Source organism: Propithecus coquereli, unplaced genomic scaffold, assembly GCF_000956105.1.
Source record: "Propithecus coquereli isolate 6110/MARCELLA unplaced genomic scaffold, Pcoq_1.0 Scaffold1, whole genome shotgun sequence".
NCBI lineage: Eukaryota > Metazoa > Chordata > Mammalia > Primates > Indriidae > Propithecus > Propithecus coquereli.
This window is the reverse complement of record NW_012133857.1, coordinates 14,993,425-15,016,875: the sequence shown is the minus strand read 5'-3', so window position 1 is coordinate 15,016,875 and position 23,451 is coordinate 14,993,425. Positions and strand designations below refer to the sequence as shown.

The 23,451-nt window shown below is 48.3% G+C and overlaps 2 protein-coding genes across 2 annotated transcripts; one reads left to right on the top strand and one right to left on the bottom strand.

The window, feature by feature from the left end:
• Positions 1-2,593: 2,593 nt before the first annotated feature.
• Positions 2,594-12,222, bottom strand: PHF7 (PHD finger protein 7). Its single transcript, XM_012638921.1, has 10 exons — positions 12,179-12,222; positions 11,207-11,259; positions 10,692-10,783; positions 6,138-6,239; positions 5,641-5,765; positions 5,020-5,179; positions 4,055-4,161; positions 3,497-3,613; positions 2,927-3,051; positions 2,594-2,712 (listed from the first exon to the last, which is right to left on the bottom strand). Exons 1-10 carry the CDS (start codon positions 12,220-12,222, stop codon positions 2,594-2,596), a joined length of 1,044 nt encoding a protein of 347 aa, XP_012494375.1.
• A 2,119-nt stretch (positions 12,223-14,341) lies between these two features.
• Positions 14,342-22,437, top strand: BAP1 (BRCA1 associated protein-1 (ubiquitin carboxy-terminal hydrolase)). The gene is made up of 17 exons (XM_012665793.1): positions 14,342-14,544; positions 14,643-14,672; positions 14,770-14,824; positions 15,776-15,908; positions 16,301-16,420; positions 16,920-16,981; positions 17,064-17,206; positions 17,470-17,548; positions 17,989-18,112; positions 18,440-18,587; positions 19,091-19,275; positions 19,770-19,903; positions 20,468-20,946; positions 21,065-21,228; positions 21,481-21,573; positions 21,680-21,752; positions 21,939-22,437. The coding sequence occupies exons 1-17, from the start codon at positions 14,508-14,510 to the stop codon at positions 22,070-22,072; spliced, it is 2,193 nt and encodes a 730-aa protein (XP_012521247.1). The 5' UTR covers positions 14,342-14,507; the 3' UTR covers positions 22,073-22,437.
• Positions 22,438-23,451: the final 1,014 nt, after the last annotated feature.

Sequence of the window (23,451 nt, the reverse complement as noted above, 5' to 3'; positions counted from 1 at the left end):
GGGGGAGCAGCTGAATGTCTGGGTGACCAAAAAGCACCCCGCAAGCTCCACCTTCCACCCCGCTGAAGCTGGAATTGAGAGGGGGCCATTATTTTCAGTTAAGATGGTGTTTCTCATACTTGAGTTGTATGCAAATGGACTCCTTTTAAAGGAGAAGATACTACCACAGATCTCTAAGTATATGCCTGTGACCCAAGTTATAGAAACTTTAGGTTAAGAAACTAAAGTCTTAATCTAGGAAGCATCTTTCAGTTTTGAATTATCACTGCAAGAGTTAAGTCTTTAGGATGGGTAAAATAATTGTTTTTGAAATGAAAATTCACAATTTAAAAAAATTCTCTTGTCACTTCCAAAGTTCTGACAAAATCTCCTTGGATGTCCAGGTAAGGAAGTATAGCACTGAGTCATCGAATCTGTGAGAGAGAAAAATGAAGAAAAAGGACTTAATTGTGTGGAGCCTTAGGCTGACATCTATGCAGGAGGCCCTGGGGCAGCCAGCTCAGAAGTAGTCTCTAGGAGGCAGGTCTTCCAGAAAAGAAGTGTAGCAGATAGTGATCTGATGCTTGGCCTATGAAGAGAATTGTATTTGGAGACATTTTATTGATCATTTGGAACATTTGAGAAGAATTAGCAATAGGTACATAGCAAATAAAAAAGGCAGTTATAAATTTCAGGAAAAAAAAACATTGTACAGGAGAGGAAAGGTTATCATAGTATATAGTCTGGCTCAGTAGTAAGCAGCACTTCCATAGTCCTAATAATGTAAACATTGAAAGTTAATTTACAAAAACTGTGATGCAATGATATAGGATGGGAAAAATGAAAATGGGAAGGTTCTAAAGGTGCTAAATCTTTACGTAACATAATAGAAAGTCAATGTCTAAGATTGGGTTGGGCATAGTGGCTCATGCCTGTAACCCCAGCACTTTGAGAGGCTGAGGTAGGAAGATTGCTTTAGGCCAGGAGTTTGACACTGGCCCTGGCAACATATTGAGACCCTATCTTTACAAAAAAATTTAAAAATCAGCTGGGGATGGTGATGTGCGCCTGTAATCCCAGCTACGTGGGAGGCTGAGGTGGGAGGATTGCTTCAGCCCAAAGTTGGAGGTTACAGTGAGCTATGATTGTGCCACGGTGCTCCAGCCTGGGTAACAGAGCAAGACCCTCTTAAAAAAAAAAAAGTCTATGATTAATAAATCAAGGAACAGCTAAAAAGATGGAAAGTAGTTGCCTTTAGGGAATAGGACTGGAAGTAGGGAAGGGTAAGTTGAAACTGTTTTTCATTATAATCCTTTTAGTACTATTAGACTTTTAAAAGTCTTTATTACTTTGCCTATATACGTTGATAACAACAAAAAGACATAGCTACCCTCCATTTAATTCCACGTGAATCTGGTCAAATCTGAAGGCGCTCATGCATACATAACTTGGATGTAAGTCCTCAGAGGTTTGCAATGTTTGGAATGAGAACATTGTCCTCCATCATTAGTGACAATGACTCAGTGAGATGCTGAGAACTCAGCATCTGGCAATGGTTCTGAGTTCCCCCCACTAATCCAAATCCCATGAAATCATTAAAAACATACAAATGTAAGATAGGCTTTATTCAATTTCTCCCTAGGCCTTCTGCCAGATTCCCATCCTAGCTGCCTTGCCTAATGTGAATGTTCTAGCATGCAAATTCATAGTTATACTCTGGATGAAAGTGTTTGAACCACCAGGCAGCAAGAGTTGGAATAGCTCATTCATGCTGTGGAGGTGTGCTGAAGCCCACACCAGCCTGGAATGAATGGAGTCCCTTCTGCCATGAGCATGGCAGTCCCTGGCCTGTTTTGAGTCTAGGGCCCCAAGCCTTGCAACAGGGCCTATTCTCAGTCCAGTGTGGACTACTGGCTCACCTCCCCAGTTGAGAACCTGTGTGTCCACCTGCACAATGATAAAAATCTCTGCCCCTGTAATGCCAATTTCCCTGAAAATTGATTCCCTTTCAAAGAAACATGTCTATGTTCTAAATTAAAAGTTCTACATTAACTCCTGAGTTTTATGGATGAGGAGGGTGAGTTTTTTTTATTCCCTCACTGTACTCTCCAAATTCCTTAGCATGCTAGACAAATTCCACAGTGAATCTACAAGGAGACACCAGTGGAGAGAAAACCTTTATTTGCGTACTAATGAACATGGGTGAAGTAAGAAGAGGCATATGAGAATGAAATTAAGGTGGAAGAATCTCGGTGGAAGAAGAGAAGAAAGGGCGCTCTGGGAATCCAGGAGAGAGAGCAGAGGCACTCTCGGAGCCACAGTCCCTTGTTGGCATAGGGACTCTGCTCTCTCGTCACTCTCCCCTGGGACTTCTCTTTCCTTGGCTCATAGTCTCACTGCTGGTCCCTTTCCTTGTCTCACAGTCCTGGGGTGTTTCCTCCCCCAAATCCAATGGAGGAGCACAGCTTCATACCCAATATGCTGGGTAGCAACTACTCAGAAGCTGTTACTTGGATTTTTTGCACCTCTTAGTGATTTTGACACCCTTGGACTACCAGGAGTGGCCCCTCCTGCCACCAGAGGACTCTGGCTTTTCTAATAAGGAAGGTCCTGGCTAATCAGTCCCAGAAGGGCCTGGATTCTCTTCCAGGCTAGTGTCTCTGCAGAAATGCTCCTCGGGGTGGAAGGTGCTGCTGCAGCAGGGGATGTCACCTGAGTTTTCAGGTATGTAGTCTGTGGTGAGAGAAAGTAGGAGAAGAAAACTCAACCCTCTGCTTCTCCGAGGTGCAGGTCCTTAAGCCCCTCCCTAGCCATTTTGCTTCCAAAGCTAAAGGCCTCAACTAAAAGCCCTGCTCTGGTGGCATGCCTTCCTTCTTTCCCAGGCATAACAATTTCCCCCACCCCACCCCACCCCAGTTCTTAGACCAGCCCATTCCTCCAGCCTTACCTGTGGCTGAAGCAGAAGGTGAACATTCCTCACACTCCCATTTCTTACTGTTGGATCTAAGAGAGGAGCAGTCCCTGTGGGTTCCATGGGATCCGCATGTAGCACACAGAATGAGGCGCCACCTCCTGCAGGAAGAGCCAAGGAAGGGTTGTGGGGACAAATAGAACACTACCATTCTTGGATGTTTGCTATGGGCCAGCCGTAGCTGTGCTGAGGGCTTCCCAGGCATTTTTTACTATACATTTTACTCATCAAGGATGCATGGCTCAGAGAGGCTGAGTGCTGATCCTTGGAGCATGCAGTCAGGCACAGCCCCTCACAGGGTGGATTTAGAAAGGAATTGGCCCTGAGTCTCTCTCCACTGAGCACAAGGAGAAGCAGACCCTGCAGAGGATACCTGTTCTCTTGCACATGAGTGAGTCAGGGGCTAGTCAAGACAGAGAATTAGCAATTGTGTTCACCCTCAGGTCTGTAGACAAGAGTGAATTTCTTGCTCCTAACACCTGTGCCAAGGTCTAACTCTAAGATGGTCCTGACAAGATCTTTTTATAGCCAGAAGCTTTTCCCTACCCTTCATCCTCAAAGCTGTCTCGGCCGTGTTCGTACAGACAGGTGGGGGCATCACAATGCTGATAGCGCTGATACAATTCTGAGAAAGCCCCTGGCTCGAGTTCCCAGGCAGCATCTCTGCAATGGGAGAAGAAACAGTGAGTAAGGGACACATAATTGGTTGCTGAAACCTTTCTCCATCAAGGAAGAACTAGGAAAACCCAAGTTAAGCACAGCAAGAGTTCAACAGGCTGCCTCAACACTTCCAACAAGGCTGGGCGAGTGGGCTGGCAGTGGGAAAGGGTTGAAGCAGGATGAGTAAAACATGAGAGTTCTTTAGTTCTACTCTGGAATTTAAGAAACCAACCCTCCAGGGAATTCTCATCCCCAAAATGCCCTTCTCAGAAACATGTCCCCCCCAACTTTTTCTCCCTCTTTTCATTTGACAATTAAAAAGCACTCCCTCCACCCCTTCCCTCTTCTGCTCTCATTCTCTGAACTATCCTTTCACTCACCTCCTCTCTAGAAATCTAGGCAACCCACTCCCTGGCTCAATTCTTGCTTTAGGGTTTCCACTACCTGTCTGGAATGTGAATTCCCATTCTTAGCATTTCTTGAGGAAACTCTTCTCGATTGTTACACTGTGGACATTTGAAGAAATGCTTTGCTGATGTGTGGGCATATTTCTGTAAGGGAAACATGGAAAAGCTCTGTGTTTGTAAAAACACTTTGACCACTTTCTTTCCAATCCCACCCTCACCCCATAAAGAGGATGTTGCTAAGAGAGCTTGACAGGGGGTGTAGGAAAAGGAGTTTGGTGGGCTAGGGTAAGGGCTGCAAATCCAGGTGTCAGACCTGGGGCCAAAATATTTTCAAGAGAGTTCCCAGAAGTGCCTCAGCTGTCATCTCTGACCATGGGGCTTGGCAGTGCTAAGTAGGGGTCAGGAACCTGGCCACATGTTTCCCTTTTCTTTCATCCCAAGAAGTGAGGCTGATTTTGAGGTTCCTTGACTCATTTTGGGATGAGTCCATTCGCTCTAGCAATCCTGAGGATTTGGCTCAGTCTAAATCTTATCACAAATGAGGTCCTGTTGGTTGTGGTGGCTCACACCTGTAATCTCAGCACTTTGGAAGGCAAGGACAGAAGGATCACTTGAGGCCAGGAGTTTCAGATTAGCCTGGGCAACATAGTGAGACTCCATCTCTACACCTGTAGTCCCAGCTACTGAGGAGGATGAGGCAGGAGAATCCCTTGAACCCAGGAGTTTGAGGCTGCAGTGAGCTATGATTGAACCACTGCACTCTAGCCTCAGCAATAGAGACCCTGTCTCTAAAATAATAATAATAATAATAAATAAAAAAATAAAAATAAAATGAATGAGGTCCTATAGGCCAAGGATGACCAGACTGGGCCACCTTTCCTTGAACAGGCCTCCAGCATGGAATGCCAAAGCTGATATGTACCCCAGCATTCCCAGGGTGTTGTAGTTCCAGGCAGAGAATTAGGGCAATTGTGGAAGGTCCCCAGAGCAGAGAAGCCCCACCTGTATGCACTTGCGGTGGTAGACAGCTTGACTACAACATGGGCTCTGGATGTTCTCAACACTCGCTTGGGATAAATCTTCACAACACAAGACGCAGCTTTCCTCCCTCACGTTCCCCTCTTGGATGTCCTGTTTTGGGCGATGTTTTCCACAAAATGATCTGTGGCAGGTAAACAGACTTGGTTTCTGGTTTGTCATTAATGCAGTTTTCCAGCTGCCTGGTCTAGGAAGGGCAATGAGCATCCAGGCTGGTGCCCAGTGAACCTCCACACTCATGGGAAGGAGAAGCAGAATGAAGAACAGCCACATGCCTTCTCATGGCTGCTCTCCCACTGAGCAAAGCTCCCAGGACTGTATCCACAGCCTCTTGTTCCTGAAAGCCCCACTTAGTTCTGAGCAGCTGTCTACAAACCCCAGCTGTTTGTAATTTAAGGCGGGGTTGGAAAGCAAGAAGAAACCCCTGTGAAATCACCAAGTCAAGAGACTGTTTCCCATGGTTGAATGGAGGGACAGATTCACTGGTGAATTGAAACAGGCCTGTGAGAACCAGACTCTGATGTCGTTAGCGGCTAAATAGTAAGTTTCAAAAGGGCAGCTAAACATTTCCCCTTCCTCACTTACTTGTACTCTCCAAAAAATTGTGAAAGGCAACCCCTTTCTTGGCCACAAGGCAGATGGAAGTTTCTGACGCACTGATCCTTCTGGCAGTTGATAGCAGCTCCCTTTTTCTTGCACACAAAGCAGATCTGCAAATGAGATCCTATATGGTGCTCAGGGCCCTCCCAAAGACAGACACGGTGTGGCACATCTTTCTATGAAATGGAAATCATGTGAAGCAACAGCCATTCCCTTTTCTCAGTGGTCCTGAAAGCTCCGGGGCACCCTGAAACTGAGCTTTAAGCAGCACTAAATTCTTTTTTGTTTTCTCAGGATATTTCTCCTTCTCCTCACTTAGGACACTGCACTCCAGAGGAATTATGACCTGAGAGAAGGACCAGTTGGGAAATCTAAGCGTCCTTTTACTTCTGAGCTAGCAACTAGGGAAAAGAACAGAAACAGGGATGAGAGAGGTATGAGAAGAGGCCTACCCCAAGGTCCCCATTTCAGGGGATTCTAACCTTCCTAGATGCACGAGCTGCCTCCTTTTTGATGTCTTCAGGCAGGAATCCATGCAAACCTCTGTTGGACTGGCCCCTCTGAGGCAGCTTGCTAGATAGGATCTGGAGGGCAGCAGAACCAGACTGTCAACATCAATGGTCAGTGAAACAGCGCAGTGGTGTGAGGAGGATGACAGGGTAAGAGAGCTAAGGCATAGAGCCTGGTGGAATATATATCATTTGCAGGGTACTTTATTTAATGAGGGCTTATCTAGCACTAACTATTAAATACTTAATATGTGTGGGTACTCTAAGCGCTTTTCAAATATTAACTCATCGAATCCTCCTAACAACACTAGGAGGTAGGTACTATTAGCATCCTCATTTTCTCAGAGAGATGATGTGACTTGCTCAACCAGGGGTGGGGAACCTGCAGCCTTGGGGCCACACGAGGCCTTCTGGATCCTTGAGGGTGGCCTTTTGACTGAATCCAAATTTTACAGAACAGATCCTTTTAATAAAGGGATTAGTTCTGTGAAGTTTGGATTCAGTCGAGGGGGCCGCACTTGGGGATCGGGAGGGCCACATGTGGCCTTGAGGCCGCAGGTTCCCCACTCCACTCACCTTCATGTTATGCTGCCTCTCATTCACTGAGGGCTGCTATTGTGTGCTGAGCACTTTGCGGAAACACTCCCTCTGTAATGACTCATTTTATGCTCACCACAACCCTATGATATGGATGCTGTAGTGATCCTCATAGAGGAGGCCACTACGTACAGTGTGGTAAGTGACATGGCTGGGGTGACACGGCAAGGAGGAGAACTGGCATTCACACCTGGGCCCATGGAACCCACGCTCTTACCCTTCCTGCTGTGTTGTCCCCCAGTACAGAATAAATACTCTTCTCAGAGTACTACAGGAAGGAAAACAGTGTTTTAAAATCTCCTGACTATAGTCATTCTGCATTATAGGCAAAAGGAAGGAATTGGATTTTTCTTTCAAAAACACATTTTAAAGGGCCTTTTGTGTCTGAAAAGCTCCCAAAGCAGAATCTGGATGGGAAATCAAGGAAAAAGAAGCTAAACCATTCTGTTACATACATTGGGAAAATGTTAGCACCCCACCCCCACCCCAAGAATCTTCCAGAAATCCTGGGAAGGGTGCTAGACTTCCCGCAGTAATTACATGAAATGCTTAAGGGGAGTTCAGGTTATTTTATTTTAACATTGTGAAAAAGGTGACCTTACAACATTAAATGACTTGCAGGCACTTGGATTACAGCTGCATGTTCCCAATTATGGTTAAAACATATGTGATACATATTTTAACACTAATTATTTCAGGATTTCAGGATAATATGAGTTATTTCTGTTTTCTTTATACTTTTAAGTATCATTCATGTTTTCTACAATGAGCACATGTTATCTCTATAAATAGAAAAATCAATAGTGAAAGATCATAAACAATTTAAATGTCCTTTAATAGGGGTTTGTTTTGATACTTTCAGGCACACCCATACCATGAAATACCAATTAGCTACTAAAAAGAAAAAACTAGGCCGGGCGCGGTGGCTCACGTCTGTAATCATAGCACTCTGGGAGGCCGAGGCAGGAGGATTGCTCAAGGTCAGGAGTTCAAGACCAGCCTGAGCAAGAGTGAAACCCCATCTCTACTAAAAATAGAAAGAAATTAGCTGGACAACTAAAAATATATAGGAAAAAAATTAGCCGGGCATGGTGGCATATGCCTGTAGTCCCAGCTACTCCGGGGGCGGAGGCAGAAGGATCGCTCGAGCCCAGGAGTTTGAGGTTGCTGTGAGCTAGGCTGACACCACAGCACTCTAGCCCAGGCAACAGAGCAAGATTCTATCTCAAAAAAAAGAAAAGAAAAAACTAGATCTATATGTTCTATATGGAAAGATCTCCAAAATATATGAGATGAAAAAAAACAAGATACAAAACATTGTGTATCATATGTTTATTTTTATGTTCAAAATGTATATGTTTGTGAGTGCATCAAAATTAACCAAGCCCTGACACCTGACAGTACTTACAAGAAAGGAAAATCACAGACCAAGCTTTCTTATAAGCATAGATGTAAAAATCAAACAAAATATTATCAAACTGAATCTGGCACCATATAAAAAGGATAATACATCATGACCAAGTAGGGTTTATACCAGGAATGCAAGATTAATTTAACATTAAAGAATCTAGTTGATATAACAAACCACATTAACAAAATAAAGGAAAAATCAAGATCATCTCAACAAATGCAGAAAAAGTATTTGACAAAATTCAGCACACATTCATGATACCCTCGGTAAACTAGGAATAAAAGGGAACTTCAATTTGATAAAAACATCTATGAACAAAACCTACAGCTAACATATTTTAATAGTGAAAAACTAGATGCTGTCCCAGATGCTGGGAAAAAGACAAGGATAACAACTCACAGTACTTCTATTCAACATTATGTTGAAGGTCCTAGTCAGTACAATAAGGCAAGAAGAAGTAAAAGGCAAAGATTGGAAAGGAAGAAGAAGAACTGTCTTTATTCACATATGGCATGATCATGTACACCAGGAATCCTACGGCATTTATAACAAAATGTAAAAAAATAAAAACTACTGAGCTAATAAGTGAATTTAACAGGATTACAGGATACAAAATCAATATACAAAAATAAAATGTATTTCTACATACCAGTAAACTTGAAAATAAAATAAAAATACCATTTACAATAGCATAACCACAAAATATTTAGGAATACATTTAAAAAAATATATGCAAGACTTCTTCACTAAAACTACAAAACATTGCTGAGATAAATTTTAAAGATCCAAATAAATGGAGAAACATACTACATCCATGGATCGAAAGATTCAATATTATTTATCAATTCTTCCCAAATTGACCTATACATTCAATGCAATTTCAATCACAATCTCAGCAGGCTTTTTTTTTTTTTTAAGAAAACTTGACAAGTTTAATATAAAATTCATAAAGAAAAAGAAAGGACCTAACAGCCAAAACAATCTTGGAAAAGATTGTATAACTTATAATACTTAATTTCAAGACACTATAAAGCCACAAAAATAAAGACAGTGGGCTATTGGCATAAGGATAGACACACAGATCAATGACATAAATAGATCATCCAGATCCACGGATATATGATCAATTGATTTTGACAAAGGCACCCAGGTAATTCAGTGGGTAGACAAAGATTTCTTTGGGACATATAAGAAGCACTAATCATAGAAGAAAAAAATTGATAGATCGACCTCATTAAAATTAAAAACTTGTTCTTCAAAAGACACTATTAAAAAAATGAAAAGGCAAGCCACAGACTAGGAAGAAAATCATCACAATACATATATCTGAAAAATAATTTGTATCCAGAATATATTATATAAATAATTCTTACAACTCAATAATAAAACCCAATTTTTAAAATGGACAAAAAGATTTGTACAGATACTTCACAAAAGAAAACATGTGAATGGCCACTAAGCACATGAAAAGAAGCTCAACATTTTTAGTCATCAGAAAAATGCAAATTAAGGCCACAATAAGACACTAAATACACACCAAGCAGAATGGCTAAAATTAAAAAGACTGACGATACCAAGTTTTGGCAACAATACCGTGCAACTTTCAGATATTTCTTGTGGGAGTGTAAACTGGTACGATTACTTTGGCAAGTGACTTGGCAACCTCACATAAAGTTAAACATCTAGTTAGCAAACAGCCAGTAACCCCACTCCAAGGTATTTGCCCAAGAGAAGTGGGAATACATGTTCACAAAAAGATGAATCCTTATAGCAGCTTTATTCATAATAGTCCCAAAATGGAAACAATTCAAATGTCCATCAACAGGTGAATAGATATGCAAATTATAACATACTTGTACAGCAGAATACTACTAGGCAATAAAAAGGTACAAGCCACAGTACAGATGCATGCAACAACATGGATGAATCTCTAAAACATTGTGTTGGGAGAAAAAAGCAGATGCAAAAGCATATATACTGTATGATTCCATTCATATGAAGTAACAGAACAGGCAAAAATAATGTATAGATCAGAACAATGATTATCTCTGGTCGGACTGACTGGAAGGGGGCAGGAGGGAACTTTCTAGGATGATGAAAATGTTATTTATTTTGATTGTTACATGGGGTTACATGGGGATATACATTTATCAAAACTCATCAAACAGTACACTTAAAATTGGTACATTTTATAGTACGTAAATTTTACCTAATGAAAAAGAATATCGGGAAAAAATAACTGGAAGGACATTTCAACTGTCGTCAGCATTTGTTTCTGGGGAGAGGGAGGATTGGGAATATTATTTTGGGAAAAGATCTTTTACTGTACATACTTTATACTGTCATATTTTATACCAGGAACATATATTATTTTGTTAAAAATAGATTTTAAGAGAAAAAAGCTATTAAGAAAAATAAACAAACAGGGCTGTGGAACTGAGGGACTGGATGCAAAGATAGAGAACAGTCTGCATATCAAAGCCATAGAACTTTCAAAGCAAAGGAGGCCTTATACTCACAAGACAAAAATAATGCACGCTGAGATTGTCTTTCTGAAGAAATTCCCCTAATTTTTCAGGATCCCCAGGTTCTTGAAGGCATAGCCGGCAAACTACAAGCGAGAACATTATGAATTAATTATAGGTTTGGCTCAAGCTGACCATTAAGAACGGAAGAGAAGCGTGGGAATATGACCATTTCTCTACGTACAGGAAGGAGTACTGAGAAAAGGGTCATTTTGGCAAGGAGGAAGGTTGTCTAATTTGGTATCAGTTAAGCTGTTATATAATTTTCGTCACATTGAAGGAGCTGGATGCAACTGCTCACTTCATATTTTTTTGGCTCAGATGACTTTAATTGTTTCTTGAACTTTAGACATGAAATTTTAAAATTACACACCCTAAGTCTTCTGGATCTTAGAGAATATGGGAAGGAAGTAAGGTTGACAGTGAGAGAAGTTTATTGCCCCACACAAATGGCCTTCTTTGCTGAGGTCTTGAGGCAGTGGCTGAATACAACTGCCATTCTTTCTTACCAGGTCCTGAAGATGGCTTCCTCTGGGTTATCCTCCTTGTCTTGGCAGATTTTCTATACAAGAGAAAGAAGTGTAAGGTGGTCTTCGAGGACCCTGTCAATAACCCTTGCAACATTTCCCTTAAAAAGCCATTCATGGGTTTGATGAAGGCCCAAAATATCTAAAGGCTAAGACATGAGTTTCTTTTCATATTTGATACATTTTTTTCAAAATGGAGATGGCATCTTGCTATGTCACCCAGGTTGGTCTCAAACTCTTGGCCTCAAGTGATCCTTCATCTTGGCCTCCCAAAGTACTGGGAATATAGGCGTGAGCCACAGCACCCAGCCCATATTTCATATTTTTTTGAAAGCACAAAACATACCTACTGAGTTATTCGAGGGTAGGGAGAAGATTGTAACCATCTTTCTGTCCCCAGTGCCTGTACTGCCTGTATCGACAGCATGAATGCAAGAGCAAACCCTCTTTCACTTTTTTCCTGTTTCTTCCACCAACTATCTGAATCTCAAGTAGTACCACCTTCACAAAACATACTAAAATGATACCAAAAACACGTGAGCATTTCCCATTGCTAGGCACTATTCTTGACACTTTATATGTATTAGCTCAATGAATCTATGGCAGCTCAATGAATCTACAGAACAATCTAAAAGGTGGGTGCTATTATTATGCACATTTTCCAGACGAGGATACTAAAGCATAAAGAAATGAAGTGACTTGTCCCCTGTCCCATAGTTAGCAAGTGACAGAGCCAGGACATGAATCCAAGTAGTAAGGTTCCACAGCCAGCATTTTGCTACTAGGGACAGCCCTAGGAAGACAGGTTGGGCAGCTTCCAGGAGACCACTGGTGTGTGCTTCCACACTGTCCAACCCCAGCCCACAAGACGATGCCAAAGGGAGCAAAAAGTGCAGAATATACCATAAACCATTGGACAATTTCTCCTAAACACCATCGTATCACCTACTCTACCTTGATCTTTGGCGTTCCTTCGTCTTTTCTTTTATAGTCTTCATTCGCTGCTATCTCTTTCTCTTATCTTGAATTCTTCTGTACTATTATGAGGACAACACAGGCTCTTCCAGCTATAAATATAAACAGGGCTTGGTCAGTAATTTAATTCTACATTTGCTTATCAAGTTCCACAGGGTCAAGGCAATGGTACAGTTCACGTCCCGACCTACATGATGGAATAAAAGGGACACATCCACTATCAATGCTAGTAATAGCCAATAATTATTAAATCATGCCAAGTACTACTCTAAGCACTTTACATGTGTTAACTCATAAAAACCCCATGTAGTAGGTGCCATTATTATCCCCATTTTCAAGATGATGAGACTGAGGCACAGAGAGGTAAGCGTCTTGCCCAAGGTCAGAGTTAGTAAGCCATATAGGTGGGATCTGAATGTGGCTCCAGAGGCCAACATTAACTCTCATGTTACACTGCTATCACACAGTACTATAAGAACTTAGGAACACTTTTGAGCTAGCTAAATTGTTTTGTTTCTTTGTGCCTATTAAGTGCACAAGGTAGCATTCAGGCAAAAAGTTTCCTTTTGCACTTAAGCATGGGTGCCTTAATTCTACCCAGGAAAAGCTAGATAAGGTAGCTCTTTCCTAGGAAAAGTTGCCTGTGAGATTTTGGCTGCCTAAAAGCAAGAACTCCCTCTAGTTAGAGAACTGAGTACAATATCTAATAGCAGAGAAAGCACCTTGCCACTCCTCCAGCCACCAATGTCAGCAGACTACAAATTTACAAAGTTTCCATTGGTTAAGCGGGAAATCCCTGAAAGTGAAGAGGGACAAAAGAAATAAGATCCATCCCTATGAAGGAAGGACTGTGTCTAGTCAGGGGAGGTGAGAAGGACCGCATTTCTTAGGAAAGCTGGATGAATCAGGTCACTCCAGAGACATGAACTCCAGTCCCCACGGCCTTGGATCATGGCTGGAGATTGGAAATATCTTCAGGGATTTTCAAAACCATTCTGCCTGAATACAACTACCAAGGCAATTAGCTGCTCAGAAAACCAAAGCTATCTTGCCCTCCCTTTCTTTGCTCGCAATCCATCTCTTCTAACCCATGAGTTGCAGCTGCAGAAGTAATGACATTTGATGGTTTCTTCCTCAACAAAAGCACATGGACAGGCTGGAAGAGGAGAGAGAAGGGCGTGCCTTGACCTTGCTACTCCCACAAGGGATCCACATTAGGGACTGCTGGGGCTACCCCAACCATCTAGCAATAGAAATAAAACCTTGAAACTTCAGTTCTTTGCATCGCTGGGCCAAGACGTTCCTTGAGTAGGATTCTGTGCACACTGGTAGTTACAAGATGCAACAATCTTCAACACGCGTGAGGAGGGATGTTGCAAACGCGGGCTTCCACAAGCTGCTCAGTCTGTGATTTCCTAAGCCGGCGGATGCTCCTCGAAACGCTTACCAAGGATTTTCTCCGGATAAGTGCTAGGTAAATGCTTGTTGAGAAAATTAAAAATAAATAAACGTATTCGGCCCCGCCGCCGCAAGAATAAACAACGATTTATTTGGAAAATACGTGTCGGTGTGGCCACAACCGTCCCCTGGAGGTAAAAGCCGGAGAAGGGGATCAAGGAGCATCCCGCGGGTGCCAGACCAGGCTCATGTCGCGCCTGCCGGGTGGCTGGTGCGGGGCCGGGGCCGGAGGTCGCCTCCGCCGCTCCCTCCTCACGGTAGCTCGCCGGCCGTCGCTGCCGGCCCGGGCCGCCCGCCCAGCTGTCACTGAGGGCGCCGCTGTTCCGGAGCTTTATTCACAAGCCGTGGTAGCTACCTCACGGGCGGCCGCCCCGTGCGGTGACTGCGCCGGCGAAGGGGGCGAGCGCGCAAACGGGAGCCGGGTCGCTCGGACTGTGATCCGCGCGGGCAGCTGCAACGCCGACCGTTGCCAGAACAGAACCGCTAACGGCCACGCGCTAACGGCCGCGCGCCCGGCCCGCCCCGCCCCTTGCGCTCTTGCTCTCACTGTCCAACACCGCCCAGCCCCTTCCCCTCGCCAGCCCCGCCCCTTCATCTCGCCCCTCCTCCCCCGCGCGCGCCCGCCCCCGAGCGCGTGCCCGCAACCCCACCGGCCGAAGACGAGCCCAGAGGCGGGGCGGGGCCGTCGCGCCATAGTGACGTCATGCCGCCGGCGCGGGCGGGTGACGCAGCGGGGCCCGTTGTCTGTGTGTGGGGCTGAGGGGCCCCGGGGGCGGTGGGGGCTCCCGGTGGGGGCGGCGGTGGGGCGGAAGGGCCTGGACATGGCGCTGAGGGGTCGCCCCACGGGAAGATGAATAAGGGCTGGCTGGAGCTGGAGAGCGACCCGGGTGAGGAGGGGGCCGGGCGGGCCGGGGACTGGGGAGGCCGGATAGGCCCGGGACACGTCTGCCTGACCATCACCCCCTCGTCTTGTCGCCCCACCCAGGCCTCTTCACCCTCCTGGTGGAAGATTTTGGTAAGAACCTCTTCTGGGTTTGTGGGAGCCCACCCCTGCGCCCTCGCTCCAGGGCCTGGGGCTGCCCTTCCCGACCGCTTTCCTTTCCTGATTGTAGGTGTCAAAGGGGTGCAGGTGGAGGAGATCTATGACCTTCAGAGCAAATGCCAGGGGTGAGTGGCCGTTCGCCAGGGCCTCCCCTTACACCCAGAGGGCTTGGGAAGGGCCCAGGAAAGAGTGCCCGTCAAGGGAGGTAATATCAGGAACCCCAAGTTGTAAAATCTCACATCAAGAAGAATTCCCTCCTCTCTGGGTCAAGCTAATATCTTTTTCTCTCAGTCTTCCCTCAGTGCTTTCCTTTATTGTAGTAGCCTCTTCCCCAGCACTAACCATCCTTTGGGATACAGTTGAGCTGCCTTTTCTGATCTTGCAGGAATCCCCTTGCAGCAGGAAGACCCGGGTCACATAGCGCCTTTTGTGCAGTTGTGTAATTTATTTATTAACTACATACAGTGTGCTCGTGTGTGCCGTTGCTTTAATCCTGACACAAAGGTCTTCCTGTATTGATGGGTTGGCGTGACAGGGCCCCTTCTGAATACCCAAACTTAGGGTCTTGCCTTCGTGGCCCCATGGAATAGAGGTATAGAGAGACTGCTGAACCAAGAGACACTGACTGAACCAAGAAGTCTGCTTTAATTTCCTGGGAAAGAAGGGACTGGTGTGGTTGTTCATTTGTTTTCCTGACTGCATTGGGGCCCACAAGTGAGAATTAGTGTTTAAATTCCTCATCAGAGTTTTTGTTCTTGCCTTATTTTGTGTTCCTACCCTGTCCCATCCTGGCCCATCACTTCCAACTTTTCTTACCCAGAACCATAGACTTCATAAGGAGACTGGACGGACTCCTAGAGCACCACAGCCAGAAGCTGATGCCTTAGCCTGTGGCAGGCCTCTGGGGTGTGAGGGCACAGGGCTACTTCCAGTGTTGGAAAGCCAGGGGAGAGGTGGGATCACAGCAAGGACATCTGAGCTGGTGACACAGTGCAAAGGAATAGGAGGAGAAACAAGGGGTTTCTGATTGCCTTTTGCCCCTTGGCTGATCTAGTTCTTCCTCTTATTTCCCCCAGCCCTGTATATGGATTCATCTTCCTGTTCAAATGGATCGAAGAGCGCCGGTCCCGTCGCAAGGTCTCTACCTTGGTGGATGATACATCTGTGATTGATGACGATATTGTGAATAACATGTTCTTTGCTCACCAGGTCTGCTGGGCTCTGTGCTCCGTCTGGAGGGTGGGATGCTGCCATTTTCTTTGCTTGGGAAGTGGAAGGGGAGGAAGACAGGAGATAGGCAGATACTAGGGGTGGTGGTTACAGAAACCCCCTGGTAGAAGGAACTGAGCTCTTATTCATTAAAGGCAGCATCTTTAGAGCATGATGATGTCTGATATGGCTCTGTGTCCCCAGATAGCTGGTGAATATTTAGTTGGTGCTTGTTAAATGAGGAAACACTGGACAAAGATGAGGGGAGCTGATGAGGGTGGTTGTCTAGGTTTGACTGTCCCTTTCTGGATCCCCATTCCTGATGAATATGGGCTTGGGGGAGCTTGGGGTGAGGGGTGCTTGTGTATTGGTGACTGTTCTCGGTTTCACAGCTGATACCCAACTCTTGCGCCACTCACGCCTTGCTGAGTGTACTCCTGAACTGCAGCAATGTGGACCTGGGGCCCACCCTGAGTCGCATGAAGGACTTCACCAAAGGCTTCAGCCCTGAGGTAGGTAGGCTGCAGTGCCTTAATCCTGGCTCACAGCTGGCTGGGCAGATCTGACCCCCAGGGCCACTGGTAATGCCACCATGTGGTATTTGGCACTATTAGGCTGTTTCCTTTTGAAATGATCATTTATATTACATTTGATGTTTAAATTAATTATGTAAGGCAAATTGGTTTTAGGCCCAATTATCAGGAAAGGAGACAGACTGAGGGAGGGAAGAGAGTTTCCTTCAGTCATATCATATCAGAACCTCCTTTGTCAGGAATTTTTCTATCAGGTCATGTTGCTCTCCAGTGTCCACTGATTATTTGCAAAGCCAGCAGTGGCCATCTCTTTGGGGCTCCAGAGCTCTTTTCTGCCCGCCTTAACACTTTAGGAAAGTTCATCTGTGCTCCTTTAGATTCCTGGAATGCCTCCAGACCTGCTCTCTAGAGCTTTGCCTTCCACCCAGAGGCCCACTTGAGGAGAAATTGTTCTGATGTGGCCTTTTCTTCCATCTAGAGCAAAGGATATGCAATTGGCAATGCCCCGGAGTTGGCCAAGGCACACAATAGCCATGCCAGGTGTGTGGTTGCTGTGGGAGCTGATGTGGGGTGAGGGTGGAGGGAGTGTCATATTTTGGGCCCTGACCATGTCCTTCCCCAGGCCTGAGCCGCGCCACCTTCCTGAAAAGCAGAACGGCCTTAGTGCAGTGCGGACCATGGAGGCGTTCCACTTTGTCAGCTATGTGCCTATCACAGGCCGGCTCTTTGAGTTGGATGGGCTGAAGGTCTACCCCATTGACCATGGTAGGCACCCTGAGCTGGGGGCCTGTTTCTCTGCTTGCCTCCTGGGGAGCTGAAGCTCAGGGCCCTCAGGTGCTTGGGTTCCAGTGGTAGAGGGTATGGGCACTGAGGACATCTGACTGTGGTCTGGATTTTACCCTATACTGCATTGCTTGACCAGCTCCTGACTCCCTGGCTCAACTGCTCTTGTCTATCTTCCCTCTCACTCCTGGCCTGCCCAAACTCAGGTTTCACACCTGCTGATTAATTGTCTTGGTCTTGCCTAGGGCCCTGGGGGGAGGATGAGGAGTGGACAGACAAGGCCCGGCGGGTCATCATGGAGCGTATCGGCCTCGCCACTGCAGGGTAAGGGCCCTGCGCTTGCCCTGCTTTACCCTCTGGAGCTGTGCCCTGTTTGAGAGGGACATAGAGAGGCCAGGTGATTTGTAAATCACAAGGCCACATGTGAATCTGGCAAGATCAGGCTTAGATCGTGGGCTCTTAACTCTTCTCCCTATTTCCTACTGGGGCTGCCCATGGCCCCCCCTGGATGGGCTAGGGGCAGGGCAGGCCATGGTGGAGCCCTGGGTGGCTGGCTCACTGCCTGACAGGTCTGTCATACAGCTGGTTGGAAGGAACCAGCTCAGGTGGCTGGCATACGTGGCCAGTGGCTGCCTGCCTGTTGGGGTAGGGCCTATACCTATGGCTACAGGTGTAACTGCAGGGAGCCCTGCCAGGATATCTGCCTCAACCTGATGGCAGGGCCAGAGCGGGAGCTGCTCTCATGGCTGCGGCTGTGACTGCAGGGAGCCCTACCACGACATCCGCTTCAACCTGATGGCAGTGGTGCCCGACCGCAGGATCAAGTACGAGGCCAGGCTGCACGTGCTGAAGGTGAACCGTCAGACAGTACTGGAGGCCCTGCAGCAGGTGGGTTCCCCTCCTGCCTGGCCCGTGCCCAGCATAGCCCTCCCTGCCTTTTCTCCACTGCAGCATCCAGCTCTGATTCTCAGATCACACTATTGTAGTTCTGGGCTTCAGTTAACCCTTCCTTTCCCTTGCTCCTCTGTAGGAAAGATGGGACTTGGGGTGGGGAGGGGGTAACTTCTAAGGGGGTTTCAGTTTGGCTGTTTATTTCCCTGTAAGTAAGTGAATGGTAGAGCCAAGGCCACTATGCCCTTTAGTCCTGCAGCCCTCAGCTGTCTGAGGTAGAGGCCTGGGTCTATCCTTCCTCTAAGCCTTGGATTCTGTTTTTAGCTGATTAGGGTAACACAGCCAGAGCTGATTCAGACCCACAAGTCTCAAGAGTCACAGCTGCCTGAGGAGTCCAAGCCAGCCAGCAGCAAGTCGCCCCTGGTGCTGGAGACAAGCAGAGCCCCAGTGGCCTCTGAGGGCACCCACACAGGTACTGTGGGGATTGGGGCCTCTCATGGGCCTCAGAGCCACCCCCTCATAGCTTGTCCTGGGAAGCCCAAGCAGAGCAGGTCTTTTTCTAGGAGGTACTTGGGCAGCAGTGCAGAGGCTCCTATAGGGAGGCCTGAAAGCCCGGTGCCTGCAGCTCTCCCCGCTGAGAACATAGAGGGAGAACAGTTCTTCCCTAAAGAAAGGTACCTGTAAGGGGCTGCCGTTACCACTGGCCCTATACCCTTCTCCATAATGTACACTTTCTTTCTTGTTTTCTCTAGAGGCCATTTTCTTTCTTCCTCCCTCTATTTTTTGCATCTCATTCTTCTTCCAGTCTTGCTGTAGGGTCATGTCTCAGAGCTTGCTGGCTCCCATTCCACCAGCTGGCTTGGCTGCTTTCTGGGGAGGGAGGGGAGCAGTGTTGTGTCACAGGACTGGGGAGACTGTGGGCTTTTCTTGTGGATCCTGCTGAAGGTCCTGCCTATGCTCCTTGCCTTGTCTCAGATGGTGCGGAGGAAGTGGCTGGTTCATGCGCACAAGCCCCGACCCACAGTCCTCCCAGCAAACCCAAGCTGGTGGTGAAGCCTCCAGGGAGTGGCCTGAATGGGGTTCCCCCCACTCCCACCCCCATTGTCCAGTGGCTCCCGGCCTTTCTAGACAATCACAACTATGCCAAGTCACCTATGCAGGTAAGTGGGAGCACCCTTGCGGGATTCTCTGTGATTCTCTTGAGAGGCTGTAATAGGCAGTTTCCCATGTGGTTCCTTGGTGTTCGCCCTCGCCCTAGGCCTGGGTTGCCAGGTTCCTTTGTCTGATACACAGAGGCCCCCACAACAGCAGGGGCTTAGGGAGGCAAGGAGAGCTCCTCCAACTTTAATCTAGTCACATGGGTGTGGGGTTAAACGTTTAGGGCATGCTCCTTGGTACAACTCTACAGGTTGGGTTCTGCTAGCAAAATAACGGCATGTGTTTTGGGGCACTCTCTTTCTCTTAGCAGCTCTCTGTAGGCTTCTATGCAGGTGGGACACAGCTTCCCCAAGAGCCAAGGGTAGGCTCTGGTACACCTGGAGGGGCTCAGCTGACTCAGCCTGGAGAGCCACATTGGCTTTCTCTCTGGCCACGTGTATCTGTGCCCAGCTGGGTTGCGCAGCCTCTGCTCATGACTGCCTGGTCTCTGCCTCAGGAGGAGGAAGACCTGGCAGCTGGTGTGGGCCGCAGCCGAGTTCCAGTCCGCCCACCCCAGCAGTACTCAGATGACGAGGATGACTACGAGGATGACGAGGAGGATGACGTGCAAAATACCAACTCTGCCATCAGGTCAGCCCCGGCCTTGTAAGGCTACCAGGTTCTGGGTGCGTTGGGTCCTATTCTGAATATCCCAGCCCATGTCTGAGAATGCCCTTCATGTAATGCTGAGCACCTGCAGAGTGTAGGGCCCTGGGGGAAGCTGGCATGAAGGGGCTGACCTCAGGTCTCCAAAAGGTTTTTGGTGGGCTTGGGAGAGGCCTGAGCACATAAGCACACATCAAGGCATGTCATGTCGGAGATGGCCTTTCAGTCAGGCCTTGAAGGATTAGTTGGGGCAGGGATGGAGGAGATATGTATGGGTGGGTGAGGGCAACTTTGCTGGAACACACAGCATTGGCAAAAGGCCAGAAATGAGGCAGCTAGGATAGAGGAGGTGTCCTTTGAGGACACCTCGCTGCAGCTGATAGAGCTTAGGGTACCAGGCTTGGCATGGGTGGGTCAAACTGCTGGACCAAGTACAAGGAGCTTTAGGGTCAGCCTCTGGAAGTCAGGATGTGTTGAAACCATTCTGGGCACTGCTAGGTGTGGTCACCTGGGCCGTTCTCTTGCTCCACCTGTTCTTGGGCCCCACAGGTATAAGCGGAAGGGGACAGGGAAGCCAGGGTCCTTGAGTGGTTCCGCAGATGGGCAGCTGTCAGTGCTGCAGCCCAACACCATCAACGTCTTGGCTGAGAAGCTTAAAGAGTCCCAGAAAGACCTCTCAATTCCTCTGTCCATCAAGACTAGCAGTGGGGCTGGGAGTCCAGCTGTGGCAGTGCCCACGCACTCGCAGCCCTCACCCACCCCCAGCAATGAGAGCACAGACACAGCCTCTGAGATTGGCAGTGCTTTCAACTCGCCACTGCGCTCGCCCATCCGCTCGGCCAACCCAACACGGCCCTCCAGCCCTGTCACCTCCCACATCTCCAAGGTGCTTTTTGGAGAGGATGACAGCCTGCTGCGTGTTGACTGCATACGCTACAACCGTGCTGTCCGCGACTTGGGTCCTGTCATCAGCACAGGCCTGTTGCACCTGGCTGAGGATGGTGTGCTGAGTCCCCTGGCGCTGACAGGTGGGTCTTGGGCTGGCTCATTGGCCACTTGGTGCACCCAGAAGGGATGAGGGAGGTGGCCAAGTGACCACAAAGTGTCTTGCACTCTGATGGGTGTTCTTGTGCCTTCTTTTCCCAGAGGGTGGTGGGAAGGGTTCCTCACCCTCCATCAGACCAAGCCAAACCAACCAGGGATCCAGGAGCCCAGTGGAGAAGGAGGTGGTGGAAGCCCCGGACAGCAGAGAGAAGACTGGGTTGGTCAGGCCTGGCGAGCCCTTGAGTGGGGAGAAGTACTCACCCAAGGTGGGCCTCCTTTGTGGCTTTCTCTTTTAGTCCTGGCAGAGAGGGCCTGAGCTGCTGCTGCCCAGATGCTGGCTTCTTGATTGGAATTTTGGTGGCTGGAGCCAGGTGCCAGGAAGCCTTTCTGGGCTGGGTGGTGGCAGGGGCCTCAGTAGGCTCCATGGACTCTGGTCATCCTTGCCCCTAGCTGTGTCTTGGTAGTGGGGCTTTGGTGATGGCCAGCCCCATCAGAGGCACAATGCTGGGTTTTGGCAGGAGCTGCTGGCACTGCTGAAGTGTGTGGAGGCTGAAATTGCAAACTATGAGGCCTGCCTCAAGGAAGAGGTGGAGAAGAGGAAGAAATTCAAGGTGGGTGATCTCTCCACCTGCCTGGTCCTGAGCCCCTCCTGACGTCAGCTGGTGGCTGCTATGGGGAGATGGGCTGCAGTGCCCTCAGCCTCTTTCCCTCCCACAGATTGACGACCAGAGAAGGACCCACAACTATGACGAGTTCATCTGCACCTTCATCTCCATGCTGGCTCAGGAAGGTGAGAGGACTCACTGCTGTGTCCTAACTGGCATGCCCTGCTGAGGGCCATGTCCCTCAGGTCCCCCCTCCCTCAGGCCTCTCCTGAGGCTTGAGCAGACTGTGGGGCACAGGGAGGGCCATGAAAGCCTCAGCTCCCAGCCTGAGACAACCAGCCACCTGTTCAAGGGTCTCTGCCTCCCCACAGGCATGCTGGCCAACCTGGTGGAGCAGAACATCTCAGTGCGGCGGCGCCAAGGGGTCAGCATTGGCCGGCTCCACAAGCAGCGGAAGCCTGACCGGCGGAAACGCTCTCGCCCCTACAAGGCCAAGCGCCAGTGAGGACTGCTGGCCCTGACTCTGCAGCCCACTCTTGCCGCATGGCCCTCACCAGGGCCTCCTCCCTGCCCCACTCCCCCTTTTCCCAGTATTACTGAACAGTTCCAGCCAGAGAGCCCAGGCCCTGGGAATGGGAGCCAGGCCACATGCCTGGCATCATGCCCTGGGGCCTGGCAGGGACAGGTGAGCCCCCTAGTGCTCAGGAGGCAGCAGCTGGAGTTGGGGCACAGCAAGGTACTGCGGCTTCTTCCACAGCCGGCTGTGGAGTGGCAGGACCTGGCCCTTCTGCATGGGCAGCAGAATATATATTTTATCTATCAGAGACATCTATTTTTCTGGGCTCTAACCCATCTTGCCACCATGTTGACATAGCCAGCTTCCTGACTCTGCTTTGTGTCCTAGCACATAGCATCCTGGTGGGCCCAGGTCCCTGCATCATGCCAGCGTCACAACTACAGAGTCCCAGCTGGGGGCCTGGGTGGGCATCGGGCCCTGCTGCTCTAGCCTCAGCTGCCAGCCTGTCCCTGTCGTGAGGAAGCCAGGCCTGCTCTCTTCATTTCTCTTGGGAGAGTGCCAAACTCAGGGACCTGACTGCTGGGCTGCATTGGGAGTGGGGTGTCCCAGCAGGGGTGGGATGAGCAGCCTTAGGTCCCTGACCTGAGCAGAGAGGAGTGTTCGAATTGTTTGGTGGCCTGTAAACTGTCCTAGTTCTAGCCAGACTTACTGAGACTGCTCTCCACAGCAAGGTTCTGGGGCTCTTTGCCTTCAGTGTTGTGGCCCTAGCCATGGGCCTGCCTCGGGCTCCTCGTCTCTGTTCCTGGAGCTCGGAGCTCAGAGGAACCTCTGCCCAGCCCCTCAGTATTACCCTGTCTCCCTCCTCTTAGGGATAGCAGAGACAGGGCTGCTTGCAGGAAACTAGCACACTCAGCCCTCCCTGCCAGCTTCCTCAGCCTCTGCAAGGCACTCAGGGTGGGGGACAGCAGGATCAAGACAACTGATTGGAGCCCCTGTGTTCCCAACACTGCCTCTGGAGCTCAGGCCCCAAACAGCCCCATGGCCTCTGCCAGGTGGCTTTGAAGGTGATTCAAGCAAGCCCCTTATCTGTACATAGTGACTGAGGGGCTGGCACGTGTGGTAGCTGCCTCTCTGGGCTGAGCACAGCCTGACCCCTCCAGCCCCTGTAAATACTGGATCAATGAATGAATAAAATTCTCCTAAAAAATGGTTGCTGGCCTGAGGCTAGGATGTGGTGGGAGTAAGGACCTACTAGGCCTCCTGGGCCCGAGGCCCTGTGATTGGCGTGGTGAGAAGTATGCAATCCTGGGCATCCGGCTGGCTTCTGGGCCAGAGATCTCTGGGACCCTAGGCCTAGGATTTAGGAC

Coding starts and splice junctions, on each gene's coding strand:
- PHF7 (XM_012638921.1), bottom strand. CDS start 12,222: ATGAAGACTATAAAAGAAAAGACGAAGGAACGCCAAAGATCAAG. Junction 11,260..12,178: donor AAGGAACGCCAAAGATCAAG/GTAGAGTAGGTG, acceptor TCTCTTGTATAG/AAAATCTGCCAAGACAAGGA. Junction 2,713..2,926: donor ACCTTCTGCTTCAGCCACAG/GTAAGGCTGGAG, acceptor CTCTCACCACAG/ACTACATACCTGAAAACTCA.
- BAP1 (XM_012665793.1), top strand. CDS start 14,508: ATGAATAAGGGCTGGCTGGAGCTGGAGAGCGACCCGG. Junction 17,549..17,988: donor ATCGGCCTCGCCACTGCAGG/GTAAGGGCCCTG, acceptor CTGTGACTGCAG/GGAGCCCTACCACGACATCC. Junction 21,753..21,938: donor CTCCATGCTGGCTCAGGAAG/GTGAGAGGACTC, acceptor GCCTCCCCACAG/GCATGCTGGCCAACCTGGTG.